This window comes from Gorilla gorilla, chromosome 14 (genome assembly GCF_029281585.2).
Source record: "Gorilla gorilla gorilla isolate KB3781 chromosome 14, NHGRI_mGorGor1-v2.1_pri, whole genome shotgun sequence".
Lineage (NCBI taxonomy): Eukaryota > Metazoa > Chordata > Mammalia > Primates > Hominidae > Gorilla > Gorilla gorilla.
Genome location: NC_073238.2, coordinates 46683789 through 46702032, shown reverse-complemented (window position 1 = coordinate 46702032; position 18244 = coordinate 46683789). Strand labels below are relative to the sequence as shown.

The 18244-nt window shown below is 39.2% G+C and overlaps 1 protein-coding gene across 4 annotated transcripts in view; it reads right to left on the bottom strand.

The window, feature by feature from the left end:
* Positions 1–18244, bottom strand: part of BRCA2 (BRCA2 DNA repair associated) — an 84712-nt gene that overhangs the window by 19275 nt on the left and 47193 nt on the right. For 3 of the 4 annotated variants that reach the window (XM_019039974.4, XM_063697244.1, XM_063697245.1), the window contains 7 exons: positions 17501–17855; positions 10498–10653; positions 9951–10095; positions 4252–4373; positions 1538–1736; positions 1140–1303; positions 908–1046 (listed from right to left, as the gene is read on the bottom strand). In XM_019039974.4, coding sequence (XP_018895519.4) covers positions 908–1046; positions 1140–1303; positions 1538–1736; positions 4252–4373; positions 9951–10095; positions 10498–10653; positions 17501–17855 — 1280 coding nt within the window. Of the gene's footprint in view, positions 1–907; positions 1047–1139; positions 1304–1537; positions 1737–4251; positions 4374–5631; positions 5695–9950; positions 10096–10497; positions 10654–17500; positions 17856–18244 lie in introns of those variants that run through there. The other variant, XM_063697246.1, reaches the window with a different exon arrangement.

Genomic DNA, 18244 nt, shown 5'->3' with positions numbered 1-18244 from the left:
AAACCTACGAAGCACTAAAACATAACTCACCAAACACAAACACATTTAAAAAATAAGGAGAAAAGAACACAGCAAAAGAGAAAGAGCAAAACTCCTAAGAAAACAAAACTCAACAAATAGAAGAAAATTCTTGAATTCTTCACAACAGATTCATGCTATTGAACTTAGTAAGACCATATATTCAATAAAATAAAAGCTTGACTCTGGCCGGGCACGGTGGCTCACGCCTGTAATCCCAGCACTTTGGGAGGCCGAGGCAGGTAGATCACGAGGTCAGGAGATTGAGACTATCCTGGTTAATTAACATGGTGAAACCCTGACTCTACTAAAAATACAAAAAAATTGGCCAGGCTCGGTGGCGGGTATCTGTAGTCCCAGCTACTCGGGAGACTGAGGCAGGAGAATGGTGTGAACCTGGGAGGCAGAACTTGCAGTGGGCTGAGATTGCGCCACTACACTCCAGCCTGGGCAACAGAGTGAGACTCCATCTCGGGAAAAAAAAAAAAAAAAAAAAAAAAAAAGCTTGACTCTGAGATAAATAGCCCTGTACAATGAAAAGTAGAGTGTATGGCTAAGGAAATAAATTGAGGACACCAATATAACATCACAATGGGATAAACACATACACTAGAAATAGTAAGAAAACATAAATTGCAGAAAATAAAATTAAGGACAATTTCTATAAAATTAAGTACACAGACTAGGATGTAACTTGTTACCCCTGAAATAATATAGAATTGAGAGAATTGCTTTTCATGAAAAATCAGAGGTTCAAAGAGGCTTACTTTCAGATCACTAGCTAGCTAGCAAATTTGCCAACTGGTAGCTCCAACTAATCATAAGAGATTTTAAAAGACAATGTTTTTTAAAAGAATCAATAAAAAAAATTAACTATATTGTGCATTACCTGTTTTTTTCACAACAGAAATGACAAATCCTATTAGGTCCACCTCAGAACAAGATGGCTGAAAGTCTGGATCTAAAAATTTGCTGAAGTGAAGGGGCTCCCGTGGCTGGTAAACCTGAAATAAAATTTCATCTGAAACCTACAGAAAACAAAACAAAAATTCAACATATGGAGATTCCATAAACTAACAAGCACTTATCAAAACTGAAAAATTACAATGAAAGGTTTGTACCGGTAGTTGTTGATACTGAGTTTTTTTTGTCGCTGCTAACTGTATGTTAGCTCTTTCAGATTTACTTTTAGATTTTGAAGTTGCAAGATGATAAATTCTGTATCTCTTTCCTTCTGTTAACAGAGAATATAAATCTGATGATGGACGCCAAATACTCAGTATAACTGTTTGGAGAAAGATGAGAAAGATGCAATGGAAGAAGTGATTATCATTTAAATTTTTGTTTCAAAATAAATACAGATCCTCTTTTATATTATCTCTTTGTGGGCATTAGTAGTGGATTTTGCTTCTCTGATATAAACTAACTTTATACTTTATCTGGATTTATAATTATTTTGTTAGTAAGGTCATTTTTTAAGTTAATAAAACTGATAAAAACAAAGCATTTACATACTTACCTGAATCTTTTTCTTTTTTTGAATAGCTTACAATACGCAACTTCCACACGGTTGTGACATCCCTTGATAAACCTTTTTCCTTTTGTTCAGCAGATTCCATGGCCTTCCTAACTTCCAACTGGATCTGAGCTTGTTTCTTATCATTCAACATTTGCCTGTGATTATTCAAGGCTCTTAACTGCTCTTCACTGAAATAACCCTGTGACCATTTAAGATATTGGAATAAAAAGCAATCAGAACAAAAAAGTTCCATCTATTGTAACTGGATGGCTTTAAACGGGACAAATACAACAAAATTAGAGCTCATCTTAAGGGTGTGGTTAATGTAATCAGTTTCTCACATAATATTCTCAGGTGCCTCAAACTATTAATAATTCTATTTCCCTACGGCAAAAATGATCCTCCAATTATAAATGTACTCTAATAATCATAATCATCACCAACTACATTACAGATGGCTAATATCTGAATGCTCATTATTTTGAGAAATAGATCTATGTGTAGTAAATGTACTAATTCATTTAATCTTCACAACAGTCCATGAGGTAGGTAATATCATTGTTTGTGTTGTAGGTAAAACTGAGGCACAAAGGGGACAACTAATTTGCACAAGCCACATAGGTAGAGGTTGGCCCTAGAACCCTCATTCTTAGCCCCAGGAGTATAATTCCATTAACTTTGAAATAGTAGATACAATTTAAAACAGATATGTACTAAACATACTTTTATGTTTGCCTCTACACTTCTGTCCTACTCACTTTAGCAAATTTCTACTTGTACCTCTTGGGAATCTTACCCAGTGTAACAAAAATAAACAGATGAATCAATAAACAAATAAAACAGGAAATGGAATTTAGACATGGAACATATCAGACTGCTGCTACACTTTAGGATATTATACATCTTAATATCCTAATCTATACCGGGAAGGGAGATTATCTATACTGAAAAGGGAGACTATCCAATCTCTGTATCTTATATAGGTATAGAGATTCTAAATATGCAGGCAGTGTTTAAACAATTTGGTTGTAAAACCTGATTTCAAAAGGCCATCATTCAACATTGTTACTGAAAACAAATTCTAACAGGACTGTTTTAAAAATGGATGCCTACGTTCTCCTCAAAGAATTACAAAGATAACTTTAATAAAGTCAAATCTCATAGACTCATAGGCACTTAGAACCCTAAAGATAACCTACTCTTAGGTTTTCCCTTGATAGAAGGTGGAAATGAGGTCCTAAGAAATAAATACATCACTTGTCCAGTTACAGAGTGGCTGGGCAAGGCCCTACTCCAACTCTTATTCTGCCCCCTTATGTCCAGACAAAAAAATATTGTTAAATTTTGTGGATGAAATTAAAGCTATCTTCATGATGATTCATAGAATGCACAAGCTTCAACAAATAATATTATAAAAGATAGAGGCAAATAATTTTTCAAGAAAGAATCATAAAGCCTTCATTTTCAGACCTGCAGCAAGTATACTCACAGGTTTTAAAACTGGACTCACTTCTCACAGGGAGAACCCAAATTGTAACATTTCGGAACAGGAGGGAATTCTACTCAGTACAGCACTGCTTACATTGCTGATGAAATATTGTTTATTTTGTAGTCCCACTATTTAAGAAATTTAAGGCTATATTCACAAGATTTACTAAGTCATCAAGTGAATGAAATTAATCAATTAAAAACAAGTAGTTTTGGTAAAATATTTGCTCCTTCCTCCCTAACAAACTAATCTTAGAATTTGAATTTTTTTTAGCTATCTACCTGTCTAAAAATTTAGGAGGTAGCTTAATATATAAAATTATGTTCTAATAATAGTAACTAACATTTATATGGAACTTTTATATAGATTATTTATTTGATCCTAAAACAACATTTTACGCCCATTTAATAGCTTTTTTTTTTTTTTGAGACGGAGTTTTGCTCTTGTTGCCCAGGCTGGAGTGCAATGGCATGACCTTGGCTCACTGCAACCTCTGCCTCCTGGATTCAAGCGATTCTCCTGCCTGAGCCTCCCGAACAGCTGGGATTACAGGCATGTGCACCACGCCTGGCTAATTTTGTATTTTTAATAGGGACGGGGTTTCACCACGTTGGCCAGGCTGGTCACGAACTCCCGACCTCAGGTGATCCTTCCGCCTCGGTCTCCCAAAGTGCTGGGATTATAGGCGTGAGCCACCGCGCCTGGCCAGCTATTTTATTGTCATTTACTTTGCTAATAAAATGAGAGTGCCACGATTCTAAAGCCTATGCTACTTCTAACAGTTTAGTGCTTCGGAAACATTTCTACCCAAGTACCCTTAGGGTAGAGGATTATCAAGTACACTCCAGGAAGGACTTGAGAAACAGCTAAGAACATGGAAACTAAGCCATTACTTTGAAGATATTTGTTTTATCTTAAAAATAAAAAAGTTTTTTTGCTTCAGAGTACAGGAGGGACAAAAATAAAACAAGTTTTGCCTGCATTTTAAGCCAAATTTAATTAATATATAAAATTCTAGAACCCTCCCATCCTCTACTCGGTATATAGTTGAAAACATACCACCACACTCGTCTGGCACATCACTGAAAATCCCAGAAATGTACACAACCCTTTTGAGAAATGCAGCATTTCAACATACTCCTTCCTGTGATGGCCAGAGAGTCTAAAACAGCTTCTCACCTTGAATAATCATCAAGCCTCATTATACGTCCTCTTACTCTCTCACCTCAAGGTTAGCTGGGTCTGCTGCATTCTTCACTGCTTCATAAAGCTCTGCACCATCTTGCAAAGCACGAACTTGCTGTCTTGTTAGTGCACGTGATGGTAAATATGGTTTTGTTGTGTTTTCTAAGAAAAAAAAAAGGATTATTAATTCACTAAACTGTAAATTCAAAAGCAACTAAAACTAAAGAACCAAGCATAAAACACCCAAAGAAGGGAGATTTAAAGATAAGAAACTACATAACTGCTGAAAGTTTTTTCTTTTTTTTTTTTTGAGACAGGGTCTCACTCTGTCACCCAATCTGGGAGTGCAGTGGTGTGATCTCGGCTCATTGCAACCTCTGTCTCCTGGGTTCAAGTGGTTCTCCTGCCTCAGCCTCCCGAGTAGCTGGGATTAGAGGCACATCCAACATGCCCGGTTAATTTTTGCATTTTTGGTAGAGACGGAGTTTCACCATATTGGCCAGGCTGGTCTCAAACTCCTGACCTCAAGTGATCCACCACCTTGGACTCCCAAACTGTTGGGATTACAGATGTGACCCATGACACCTGGCCTGCTATAAGTTTTCCAGGAAATTTTGAAACTAGTGTACTCATGGTTAAAAAAAAAAAGTCATACAGAGTTTAATTACAGTAATATGTGAGTTAACATAGGTATATTTGTTTTAATGTATTTCACTTCACTGAGTTTCATAGATACTGCATTTTTTTAAAAACACAAATTGAAGGTTTGTGGAAACTATGTTGAGCAAGCCTACTGGCGCCATTTTCGCAACAGTATGTGCTCACTTCATGTCTCTGTCACAGAGCTCTGACAGAGATGTATAGAGTGATTAATGTTATTTTCATGACTCCTAACACAATATCCATTTTGTGGCCCATGGATCATGGAGTCATTTCAACTTTCAAGTCTTATTATTTAAGAAACATGTCTTGCCGGGTACGGTGGCTTACACCTGTAATCCCAGCACTTTGGGAGGCCGAGGCGGGTGGATCACCTGAGGTCCGGAGTTCGTGACCAGCCTGACCAACATGGTGAAACCCCGTCTCTACTAAAAATACAAAATTAGCCGGGCGTGGTGGCGCATGCCTGTAATCCTAGCTACTCTGGAGGCTGAGGCAGGAGAACTGCTTGAACCTGGGAGGCAGAGGTTGCTGTGAGCCAAGATCACGCCATTGCACTCCAGCCTGGGCAACAAGCGCGAAACTCCATCTCAAAAAAAAAAAACAGAAACATGTCTTATAAAGAATAGCTGCCATAGTGATTTCTCTGATAGATATGGGTAAAGTGAATTGAAAACCTTCCAGAAAGGATTCACCATTCTAAACACCATTAAGAACATTAGTTCATGGGAAGTCAAAATATCAACATTAACAAGTTTACCAGAAGTTGATTCCAACCCTCATGGATGACTTTGGGGGTTCAAGACTTCAGTGGAGGAAGTAACTGCATATATGGTGAAAATAGCAAGAGAACTAGAATTAGAAGTAAAGCCTGAAGATGTGACTGAATTACTGCAATGTCACAATAAAACTTAAATGATGAGGAGCTTCATACGATTTGGCTCTGTGTCCTCACCCAAATCTCATCTTGAACGGTAATCCTCACATGTCGAGGGACGGACCTGGTGGGAGGTGACTGGATCACGGGGGCAGTTTCTCCCATGCTGTTCCATGATAGTGAGGGAGTTCTCACAAGATCTGATGGCTTAAAAGTGAGAGTTCTCCCTGTACTCTCTTTCCTGCCACCTTGTGAAGAAGGTACTTGCTTCTCCTTCATCTTCCACTATGATTGTAAGTTTCCTGAGGCCTCCCCAGCCATGTGGAACTGTGAATCAATTAAACCTTTTTCCTTTACAAATTACCCAGTCTCAGGTATTTTTTATAGTAGTATGAGGATGAACTAATACAGATAATTGTTACCAGGAGTGGGGGACTGCTATACCGATAACCTGAAAATGTGGAAGTGACTTTGGAACTAGACAACCGGCAGACATTGGAAGAGTTTGGAGGGCTCAGAAGAAGACAGGAAGATGTGGGAAAGTCTGGAATTCCCTAGAGACTTGTTGAATGGTTTTGACCAAAATTCTGACAGTGATATGGCCAGTGAAGTCCAGCCTGAGGTGGTCTCAGATGGAGATGAGGATCTTATTGGGAACTGGAGCAAAGGTCACTCTTGCTATGCTTTAGAGCAAAGAGACTAGTGGCATTTTGCCCCTGCGCTAGAGATCCGTGGAATGTTGAACTTCAGAGAGATGATTTAGGGTATCCTGTGGAAGAAATTTCTAAGCAGCAGAGTGTTCAAGGTGTGATGTGGCTTTTTCTAGAAACACACAGTCATACATGTTCACAAAGAGATGGTTTGAAATTGGAACCTATATTTAAAAGGGAAGCAGAGCATGCAAGTTTGGAAAATCTGCAGCCTAACCATGAAGTAGAAAAGAAAAATCCATTTCCCGGGAAAGAATTCAAGCCAGCTGCAGAAGTTTGCATAAGTAACAAGGAAACAAACGTTAATAGCCAAGGCAATGGAGACAGTGTCTCCAAGGCATGTCAGAGATCTCCACAGCAGACCCTTCTATCACAGGCCTTGAGGCCTAGGAGGGAAAAATGGTTTTGTGGGCTGGGCCCAAGGCCCCACTGCTCTGTGCAGCCATGGGACATGGCAACCTGTGTCCCACTTGCTCCAGCTCCAGCCATTGATAAAAAGGGCCAAGGTACAGATCAGGCCATTGCTTGAGAGGGTGCAAGCCCTAAGCCTTGGTGGCCTCCATGTGATGCTGGGCCTGTGGGTATGTAGAAGACAAGAGTTCAGCTGTGGGAGCCTCTGCCTAGATTTCAGAGGATGTATGGAAGTGCCAGGATGTCCACACACAAGTCTGCTGCGGGGGCAGAGCCCTCATAGAGAACCTCTGTTAGTGCAGTACAGGAGGGAAACCGGGAGGGAAACTGTGAGGGAAATACGGGGTTGGAGCCACCTCCCACAGTCCTCAGTGGGGAACTGCCTAGTGGAGCTGTGAGAAGAGGGCCATCATCCCCCACTGACAGCCTGCACTGTGCAGCTGTCACTCAATGGCAGCCCATGAAAGCAGCTGCAGGGGCTGTAGACTGAAGAGCCAAAGGGGCAGAGCTGCCCAAGGCCGTGGGAGCCCACCCCTTATATCAGCATGCCCTGGATGTGAGACATGGAGTCAAAGGAGATTTTAGGGCTTTAATGACTGGCCTGGGTGCAGTGGCTCACTTGAGGCTAGGAGTTATTTTTATTATTTTTTTTTATTTATTTTTTTGAGACAGAGTCTTGCTTTGTTGCCCAGGCTAGAGTGCAGTGGTGTGATTTTGGCTTACTGCAATCTCTGCCTCCTGGATTCAAGCAATTCTCCTGCCTCAGCCTCTGGAGTAGCTGGGATTACAGACACGTGCCACCACGCCCAGCTAATTTTTGAATTTTTCGTAGAACAGGGTTTCACCATGTTGGCCAGGCTGGTCTTCAACTCCTGACCTTGTGATCTGCCCACTTCAGCCTCCCAAAGTGCTGGGATTACAGGAATGAGATACCACACCCAGCGAGGCTAGGAGTTTTAAGACTAGCCTGGCCAACATGGTGAAACCCCATCTCTACTAAAAATACAAAAATTAGCTGGGCATGGTGGTGCACACCTGTAATCCCAGCTACTTGGGAGGCTGAGGCATGAGAATTGCTTGAAACAGGAGGCGGAGGTTGCAGTGAGCCAGTATCTCTCCACTGCACTCTAGCCTGGACAACAGAGCAAGACCCTGTCTCAAAAAAAAAAAAAAAAGATTCATTGATTGCCTGGCTAGGTTTTGGACTTGCATGGGGACTGTGGCCCCTTTGTTTTGGCCAATTTCTCCCACTTGAGATGGGAACATTTACCCAATGCCTGTACCCCCATTGTATCTTGGAAGTAACGAATTTGCTTTTGATTTTACAGGCTCATAGGTGGAAGAGATTTGTCTTGTCTCAGATGAAGACTTTGGACTTGAACTTTTGAGTTAATGCTGGAATTAGTTAAGACTTTCGGAGACTGTTAGGAAGGCATGATTGGTTTTGAAATGTGAAAAGGACATGAGATTTGGGAGGGTCCAGGGCAGAATGATATGGTTTGGCTCTGTGTCCCTACCCAAATCTCATCTCAAATTGTAATCCCCATGTGTTGAGGGAGAGACCTGGTGGGAGGTGATTGGATCATGGGGGTGGTTTCCCCCATGCTATTCTTGTGCTAGTGAGGGAGTTCTTATGAGATCTGATGGCTTACAAGTGGCAGTTTCCCCTGCACTCTCTCTTCTGCCACCTTATGAAAAGGGTACTTGCTTCGCCTTTGCCTTCCGCCATGATTGTAAGTTTCCTGAGGCCTCCTCAGCCATGTGGAACTGTGAGTCAATTAAGCTTCTTTCCTTTAGAAATTACCCAGTCTCAGGTATTCTTTATAGCAGTGTGGGAACAGATTAATACAGAGCTGCTTCTTATGGATGAGCAAAGAAAGTAGTTTCTTGAGAAGGAATCTAGTCCTGGCGAAGGTGCTGTGAACATTGTTGAAATGACAACAAAGGATTTAGAATATTACATAATATTCTGATAAAGCAGAGTTTGATAGAATTGACTCCAATTATGAAAGCAGTTCTACCATGGATAAAATGCTATCAAACAGCATTGCATGCTACAGAGAAATCTTTCATGAAAGGAAAAGCCAATCAATGTTGCAAATGCCATCGTCTTATTTTAAGAAATTGCCACAACTGCCCCAACCTTCACCAACTACCACTCTGATCACTCAGCAGGCATCAACATCGAGGAAAGATCCTCCACCAGCAAAAATATTACAACTCACTGAAGGCTCAGATGATCATTGGCATTTTTTAGCAATAAAGTGTATTAAGGTATGTGCATTGTGTTTTTTAGACACAATGCTACTACACATTTAAGAGATTATGCTATAGTGTAAACATTACTTTTGTATGCTCTGGGAAACCAAAATATTCGTGTGATTTGCTCTACTGTAATATCTGCTTTATTGCGGTGGTCTAGAATCAAATCCACAGTATCTCTGAGGTATGCCTGTGAATGATTTCATATTCATTTATTTATGAAAATAGTATGATCTAGTGATAATTTTAAGCAAATAAAACATAAGGAGCAATATTTCTGCAGATAACTATAGAACTGTAAGTTCTATAGGACATGTAACTTATAGTTCTATAGGACATGTAAATTACATGTCCTATAGAACATGTTACATCTATATAAATCATGAGGAAATGCAGAAAAACATAAAATCTTCAGCAACAACAAAAGGGAGATACGAAAAAATAAAATTTATGTCATATAAACATCAAAACACCATGATTTTTAATATTAAAATTGACACCACAATAGGTCCTAGTTCCACGCATAATAACACATGAAAGCTAACAACTACAATGACAAAAATGCAAAAGCCACATCATATAGGTAAGAATTCAGGAAAAATATTACAAATGGCTTAGGGAAAAATAACCTGATATTTCTGTCCCTTGTTGCTATTCTTTGTCTAATACCAAAAAAGAATACTCTAGATACTAAAAAATAAAGTCAATTTACTACTCAAAATAAAAACAATTTACTCATTAAAAATGTTAAATTCAAAGTCTCTAAAGACTTTGTTCTCATATTAGAAATAACAATGTGTACCATATAACTCATTTTACCTTCATGTTCTTCAAATTCCTCCTGAATTTTAGTGAATAAGGCTTCTAGTCTCTTTTGTTGGGCCTCCACATATTTTGCTGCTTCCTTTTCTTCCTCTCTTTCATTGCGAAATATGTATAATCCAGATGATGTCTTCTCCATCCACTGTAATAATGTGTTACACACACCAAAAAAGTCATATATATAACATTCAAGTTAATTGTATCAGGCCAGGCACAGTGGCTCACATCTGTAATCCCAGAACTTTGGGAGGCTGAGATTAGTGGATCACCTGAGGTCAGGAGTTCGAGATCAGCCTGACCAACATGATGAAACCCCTTCTCTACCAAAAATACAAAATTAGCCAGGTGTGGTGGCTCAGCTACTTGAGAGGCTGAGGCAGGAGAATCACTTGAACCCGGGAGGTGGAGGTTGCAGTGAACCAAGATCACGCCATTGCACTCCAGCCTGGGCAAGAGACCGAAACTCCATCTCAAACAAACAAACAAACAAATTAATTGTATCAAAAGAAAGAAATATATGGTAAGTTTCAAGAATACATCATACCTGTATAGGGTATGCTCTTTGAATAATTACATCAACACAACCAACATTTCCTCCATCACTGAAAAGCGATGATAAGGGCAGAGGAAAAGGTCTAGGGTCAGGAAAGAATCCAAGTTTGGTATACCAGCGAGCAGGCCGAGTACTGTTAGCAGAAATCTGGACAAATTAATAAATATATTGATTTAGTAGTTAAATATGTATTCAATTCTATTACAGATATCATAAGAGTTTTCATTCTTCTAGAACTGCCTTAAAAATATTCACTTTAAAAAGTCTTAGGAAGATTAGTAAGACAGTAAATAAGTAAAAAACTGTATAAAAGTGAAAATATTTTCACAATTTAGTACTTCTCAAACATATTGTTTATACTGCTACAAGTTCTTAATGCTATTTAAATGTTTCTATTAGAAAACAGATAAAAGGAGCTTCGATTTAAACATAATAGTTTAAAATACACTTATTTACCCAAGCTTCCTCAAAAAATCTACATAGACAAAGGCAACTAGAGAGAATAGGAAATGAGGTATCACCAAAATTTTGGAAGCTAAGAATTTGTGGAACAAGTAAATGACAAAGCAGCCTGAGAATGATTATGGCTAATACAAAGAGCAAATATTCATCGAACACTTACTAAGGTACCTGGCATGGTGTTAAGCTATTTATGTATATTAACAATTAATCTTTGGCCAGGCAAGGTGGCTCATGCCTGTAATCCCAACACTTTGGGAGGCCGAGGCAGGCGTATCACCTGAGGTCAGGAGTTCAAGACCACCCTGGCCAACATGGTGAAACCCCGTCTCTACTAAAAACCAAAAAAGTAGCCAGGTGAGGTGGTGGGCGCCTGTAATCCCAGCTACTCGGGAGGCTGAGGCAGGAGAACTGCTTGAACCTGGGAGGCAGAGGGTGCAGTGAGCCGAGATTGTGCCACTGCACTCCAGCCTGGGGGACAGAGCGTGCCTCCGTCTCCAAAAAACAAACAAATTATCTTCACAATAATCTGAAGACTCATCTCCATTTTACAGACAACGATAAAACTAAAGTATATGAGAAACTACACAACTTGCCCAAGGTTATTCAGCCACCAAACTTGTTGTAAGGAGTTAACATGAAACAAAATAATTAAAGGAAAACACTCAGAAATTGGAGGCAACAGGTACCTGTGAAGGCAGGAGCATATGGTGGGGCTGAAAATAGGAAGAAATGGTTGACATTTTGTACAAACGTAGTTGAAACACCAGATTTTCTTTCCTATCCCAAGTAGCCAGGTGGCTGTCCCTCCCTCATACTAAAAAAGAACCCAGGACCCTATTCTTGCTGCAGCATTAAAAAAAAAAAAAATGCAGGAGACTTTATTTTCTGGAGGGCTGAACCATACATATCGTGGACTCTGGAATACTGAGCAGACGCAGCCAGGGTGGGGGTGAGATGCTATTATTGAAAACAAAACTGGGCCGGGCGCTGTGGCTCACGCCTGTAATCCCAACACTTTGGGAGGCCGAGGCGGGTGGATCACAAGGTCAGGAGTTGGAGACCAGCCTGGCCAAGATGGTGAAACCCCGTCTCTACTAAAAATAAAAAATTAGCCAGGCGTGGTGGCAGGCGCCTGTAGTCCCAGCTACTCGGGAGGCTGAGGCAGGAGAATCGCTTGAACCTGGGAGGTGGAGGTTGCAGTGAGCCGAGATCGCACCACTCACTGCACTCTAGCCTGGGCAACAGAGAAAGACTCCATCTCAAAAAAACAAACAAACAAACAAACAAAAAAAAACAAAAAACAAACAACAAACAACAAACTGAAATAAAATTCTTACACTGACAATGAGTCTCCCTATTAATTTCCTTACTCTGCTCAGCTCTCAGAACAGTCACTGATATTTGAGGGTCTCCTAGTTAAAAACTAAATCACTACATTACTACCCTATGAGCTGACAAGCCTCGCCTCACATACAACTTCTGGATCAGTGAATGATCACCATTGAGGAAAGTCTCTAACCAGAGAGACTCAAATAGCCAAAGGTTTTCATTAAAAAAAAAAAAAATGCAGGGAGCAGAAAAAACGAAAACGAAAATAAAACATTAATCATTAGCTTTAGAAAGATGAGAAGATACTGTATCTATGAAACAAGAACTGAATGTCACAAAAAAAAGAAAAACATTTAGGGAATAATAAAGGTCTCTTGAAAATTATGTTGGTAGACACAAATTCACTTTAAGAACTAGAAGAAAAGGGCTGTAATCCTTTTCTGGATTTACAGGCTCAACCTGTAATCCCAGCACTTTGGGAGGCCAAGGCGGGCAGATCACGAGGTCAGGAGTTCAACACCAGCGTAGCCAACATAGTGAAGCCCTGTCTCTACTAAAAATACAAAAAAATTAGCCAGGTGTGGTGGTGGGTGCCTATAATCCCAGCTACTTAGGAGGCTGAGGCAGGAGAATCGCTTGAATCCAGGAGGCAGAGGTTGCAGTGAGCCAAGATCGTGCCACTGCACTCCAGCCTGGGCGACAGTGCGAGACTCCATCTCAAAAAAAAAAAAAAAAAAAAAGAATTAGAAGAAAAGACAACCCTAATTTGAGGGTTGCGAAATGGTTATATTTTAATTCTATTATTCCTTATTTGTTGAAACATTTTTATAAACAGAAACTTCCCCTCATCTACTTGAGGGTCCCAAAATATAGATCATATAAGAGAAGAAAGATAAATGCTTGATTTTTTTCTCCTTTTACCTAGTTTTTGTTGTTTTTCTGAGGCTGGGTCTGGCTCTGGCTCTGTCACCCAGGCTGAAGTGCAGTAGCACGATCTCAACTCACTGCAACCTCTGCCTCCTGGGCTCAGGTCATCCTCCCACCACGGCCTCTCAAGTAGCTGGGACTATAGGCACATGCCACCACACCTGGTTAATTTTTGTATTTTTTGTAGAGATGGGGTTTTGTCATGTTGCCCAGGCTGGTCTCATACTCCTGAGTACAAGCCATCTGCCCACCTCAGCCTCCCAAAGTACTGCAATTACACGCGTGAGACACTGTGCCTGGGCTTTAGTTTTTAAAACAATGAGAATAGAAGTTATCATTTGTTATGAATTTCAATTTTTTGCTGTTATTATCCTTTTTTTTTTCTTTGAGATGGAGTCTCGCTCTGTCACTCAGGCTAGAATGCAGTGGCACAATCTCGGCTCACTGCAACCTCCGCTTCCTGGGTTCAAGCAATTCTCCCTGCCTCAGCCTCCCAAATAGCTGGGATTACAGACACCTGCCCCCAGGCCTACCTAATTTTTGTATTTTTTAGTAGCGATGGGGTTTCACCATGTTGGCCAGGATGGTCTCAAACTCCTGACCCCAAGTGATCTGCCTGCCTCGGCCTCCCAAAATCTTGGGATTACAGGTGTGGGCCAGTGTGCCCAGCCTGTTATTAACCTTTCTGATGCTCAAATTATTTTATCTGTGATCAGTAAGAATCTATTCTATTACACTTCTAAGTCCTTTTGACATGACACTAGTAGTGTTTGATGCTTAGTTTTTTTCTGGTATGTCAAGACTTTCCAGATTCATATATTTCCTCCTCTGAATCTGGAATCAGCCATTTCTCCAAGACACCTTGCACCCTTTTAAGAGAAAACAGTACTTAGAAAACAGTCTGAGAGCTAGGGTTACTCACTACTACTGGATTATTCCTTTTTTTGTTGTTGTTGTTCTTTTTGATAGATGAAACCAATAAGCATGTTTTTTTTTCCTTTGAGACAGGGTCTCACTTTGTCGCCCAGGCTGGAGGGCAGTGGTGCGACCTTGGCTCACTGCAACCTCTACGTCCCAGGTTCAAGTGATTCTCCCACCTCAGCCTCCACAGTAGCTGGGACTACAGGAGCATGCCATCATGCCTGGCTAAGTTTTATATTTTTAGTAGAGACGGGGTTTCACCATGTTGGCCAGGCTGGTCTTGAACTCCTGACCTCAAGTGATCCATTCACCTTGGCCTCTCAAAGTGCTGGGATTATAGGCGTGAGCCACTGTGCCCAGCCAGCATGTATTTTTTAAAGATAATATAGATCTCGAGTTCATAATGATATTTCCAACACAAAGGCAGAACCACAAGTTTTCTTTTACTTCAATCTCACATCTGCACCTTTCTCTGATAAAAAGATCCCTGTTCTCTATAATCATATAATTACTCACAAACAACAAATATATGTAAAAGAGTATACACATACAACATACTTCACATCCACTATAACTTCAGAATAGGAATACCAACACTACCACCAACAATATGATTACTAACAATAGCTTAAGATTTTGTTTCATTTTATAGTTGTTGTTGCTATTGTTGTTCTTGGGGTATATACCACTAGGGACATAAAACATTTTTTAAGTTACTTGAAATACTTTCTTGGTATGATTATGCTCTAATTGAAAACACACTTAAGTTCTTTGCTTTCATTTGACTTTCTAAATTTTTAGGAATTGCTTTTTTTGTATTTTGTTACAAAATTATGTAAAAATATTTAAAGACAAATCTATAAAACATGGCATATTAATAAAGAATTAGAAGAAAAAAATTAAAAACCATCCCAGAAGTTAGAATAAAAAAAGACAATCAAATAGAAAGTAGGAGAAAAGACAAGAAAATTAGAGGAACAATATAGGAGGCCTAGTGTCCAAACATCAGGAGTTCCAGAAAAAACTAGAGAAAAAAATGGAGTGAAATTATAAAAGAACCACTTAAAGAAAATTTTCCAGAACTCAGTGAAGGACTATGTGTTTCTAGAGTAAGTGCCAGTAAGCATCTGGGCCAAGAATTAAAGGAAAAAAAAAAGTTAAAAAAAAAAAAAAAAGACACCAAAGTACATTACTGTGAAATTTAAATAACAACAAAACAGGCTGGGCGTGGTAGCTCATGCCCGTAATCCCAACACTTTGGGAGGCTGAGGCAGGTGGATCACCTGAGGTCAGGATGAGACCAGCCTGGCCAATATGGTGAAACCCTGTCTCTACTAAAAATACAAAATTTGGCTGGGTGGGTACCTGTAATCCCAGCTACTCGGGAGGCTGAGACAGAAGAATCACTTGAACCCGAGAGGCGGAGGTTGCAGTGAGCAGAGGTCACGCCATTGCACTCCAGCCTGGGCAACAAGAGCGAGACTTTGTCTCAAAAATAAATAAATAAATAAAAATAAAGACAAAACAATCTTAACTTCTTAAAACCAGAGCACATAATGAATGACTGAAGATAAAAACAGCACCGCAGGCCAGGTACAGTGGTTCATGTCTGTAATCCCAGGACTCTCGGAGGCTAAAGCGTGAGGACCGTTTGAGCCCAGAAGTTCAAGACCAGCCTAGGCAACACAGGGAGACCTCATCTGTACAAAATAAAACACTCCAGCCTATGTAACACAGTGAGACATTGTCTCAAAAAAAAAAAAAAAAAAAAGAAAAAGAATGCACTGCAATTAGCAGGAGCTATGCTAAAGAAGATAAATGAAATGTCTTAAAAATTCTGAAGAAATTATTTCAACCTAGAATTCTATATCCAGCCAACCTTACCCTAAGATATCAAAAAGCTTGCATGCTCCTTTTCACAACAAGCCTCTGAGAGTTGTGGGCCCTTAAAATTGGGGGAAAAACTCTAGAAAGATGACATGGAAACCAGGAAATGGGGTTTCTAACACAGAAAAGAGGTAAGAATAATTTACAGAATGAGAGCTGTATGGCACACATAGAAAATGAGCACTTCAGAATGGAGTAAGAATATGAAGAGGTCCAGGGGTTCTCCAAGAAACAGAAATGGAACCAATGGAGAAGTTTTAACATATTGGGCAGGATTTTTATAGCTCCTGTGTAAGGACACAGAAAATTAAGAGAAATGAAAAGGACAGTTAATAACTTCATGGAAAGCAGTAAGCTGTAAAGAAAGGAAATGTGATCACAGTCGATTAGGTATTAAATTGCAAAAAATATTTTTCAGTCATTATAATGTATACACTGAATACAGATTTCACTAAAAATCATGCTGTATTAGTTGAGGGAAGATGGGGAAGAGGGTAGAGAAATATGTAGCAGTGTTGGAGTAAGAGAATGAAATCCTCATTTTCCATAGCAGGAAGTTAACGGTTGCTGTCTAAACTGAAGAGAGAAAGAAGACAGCAGTACAAGCTAAAAAATAGTCAAACAGACTGGAAACGATTGCCTCTTGGGACCATGAATGAGGATGGGGAGGGTTGTGCTAGCAACTGCTTTTTTTTGGTTATATGTCTTATATTACTTGAGTTTCCAAATTATGCACATGCATTGATTTGATTTAAAAAAAAAAACAAAAACAAGAAAATGAAAGCCACTGCAAGCTTGATGTTCTAAGCAACATAAAACAAAAGACTGTTTCAGCTTGATGGAATGCTTTCAGTAAAAAGCAATCAATCCAACATGGAACTAATGCCAAACAAAATATATCTTTACCTTAAAAATGTTTAATTTATAAAACATTCTCTTTAGAGTGATCCAGAATACCACAGAAGTAAATTCTCTGCAAGGTTACCTCTTAAGTGAATCTGAATGTACAATATTATTGGTAATTTCAGATAGCAATACTGCAGACCATTCAATATGACAAAGAGTCCTGTTATGTAGTTTAAAATCTACATAGAGATAAAAAGTGTATCTATTACATATTTGAAAAGTACTAAAATGTAATTCTCTAATCCAGAGTAGAATAGGGATCTGATCAAAGCAAAGCTATGAGAACTAGAGGGCAGCAAGCTACAGATACCAAAATCAAATGGTGCAAATTTATTCTGCTTTTTAATTGGAAATGCATTATTTAAGCTCAAGAAAGATCTCTGGACCTCCCAAAAACTGCACAAAAACTTTAACTGTCTGAAGAATATGCTTTTTATACTAAAATTATCAGTACATCTAAGAAATTGAGCATCCTTAGTAAGCATTTAAAATTTAAATGTAAAACTTCTAGAATTTAACTGAATCAGTGACTGATTTTTACCAAGAGTGCAAATTAATTTACCTTTAACATAAGAGATTCTGGGGCTTCAAGAGGTGTACAGGCATCAGGAGAGCCCACCAGTTCTGCTCCATGAAGAATAATCTTCTGACCAACTGTCAGTCTGCCATTCTTTAAGACAGCTAAGAGGGGAGGATCTAACTGGGCCTTAACAGCATACCACCCATCTGTAAGTTCAATAATGGCCACTTTTTGGGTATCTGCACTACTAGTTTTATTGCTAGAAGTTTCAGATATATTTGCGCTCAATGAAATTATGTCAGAAACACAGAGAACAAGTGTTTTTGCAGCTGTGTCATCCCTTTCCATTATCTTTTTTATAGCCGATCTTCTGCTTCTATCAATTTCCATATCATATCTAAAAGTGAAAACAAAAATGCATATTTTAGGAAGTGTGACTCTAGAATTCCACTGTTTAAACAAGTCACTGAATAACTGAGAATAAAAACTGAATTTATCTAAGAAATACTGAGAATTAAAAATTTTGTAGCAAGGAATATATTGTTTCATATTGTTAAAATATCAATTATTTTTAAAAAGCAAAAAATAAAATGCAAAAATGCTTTATTAGCAATCCTCAAATAGTGGATCAAATTAGTAACTCACATTCTTCTCATACATCAAGAGGTTAAGGAGGGGGTGGGGAAAGAGGGAAGCAAGCAATGCATGAATGTGTGATCTCTCTTAAATGGGGGCTAGGGATGACAGGAGAACAGCAGTGTGGGATGGCAACTGTCACTGACAACT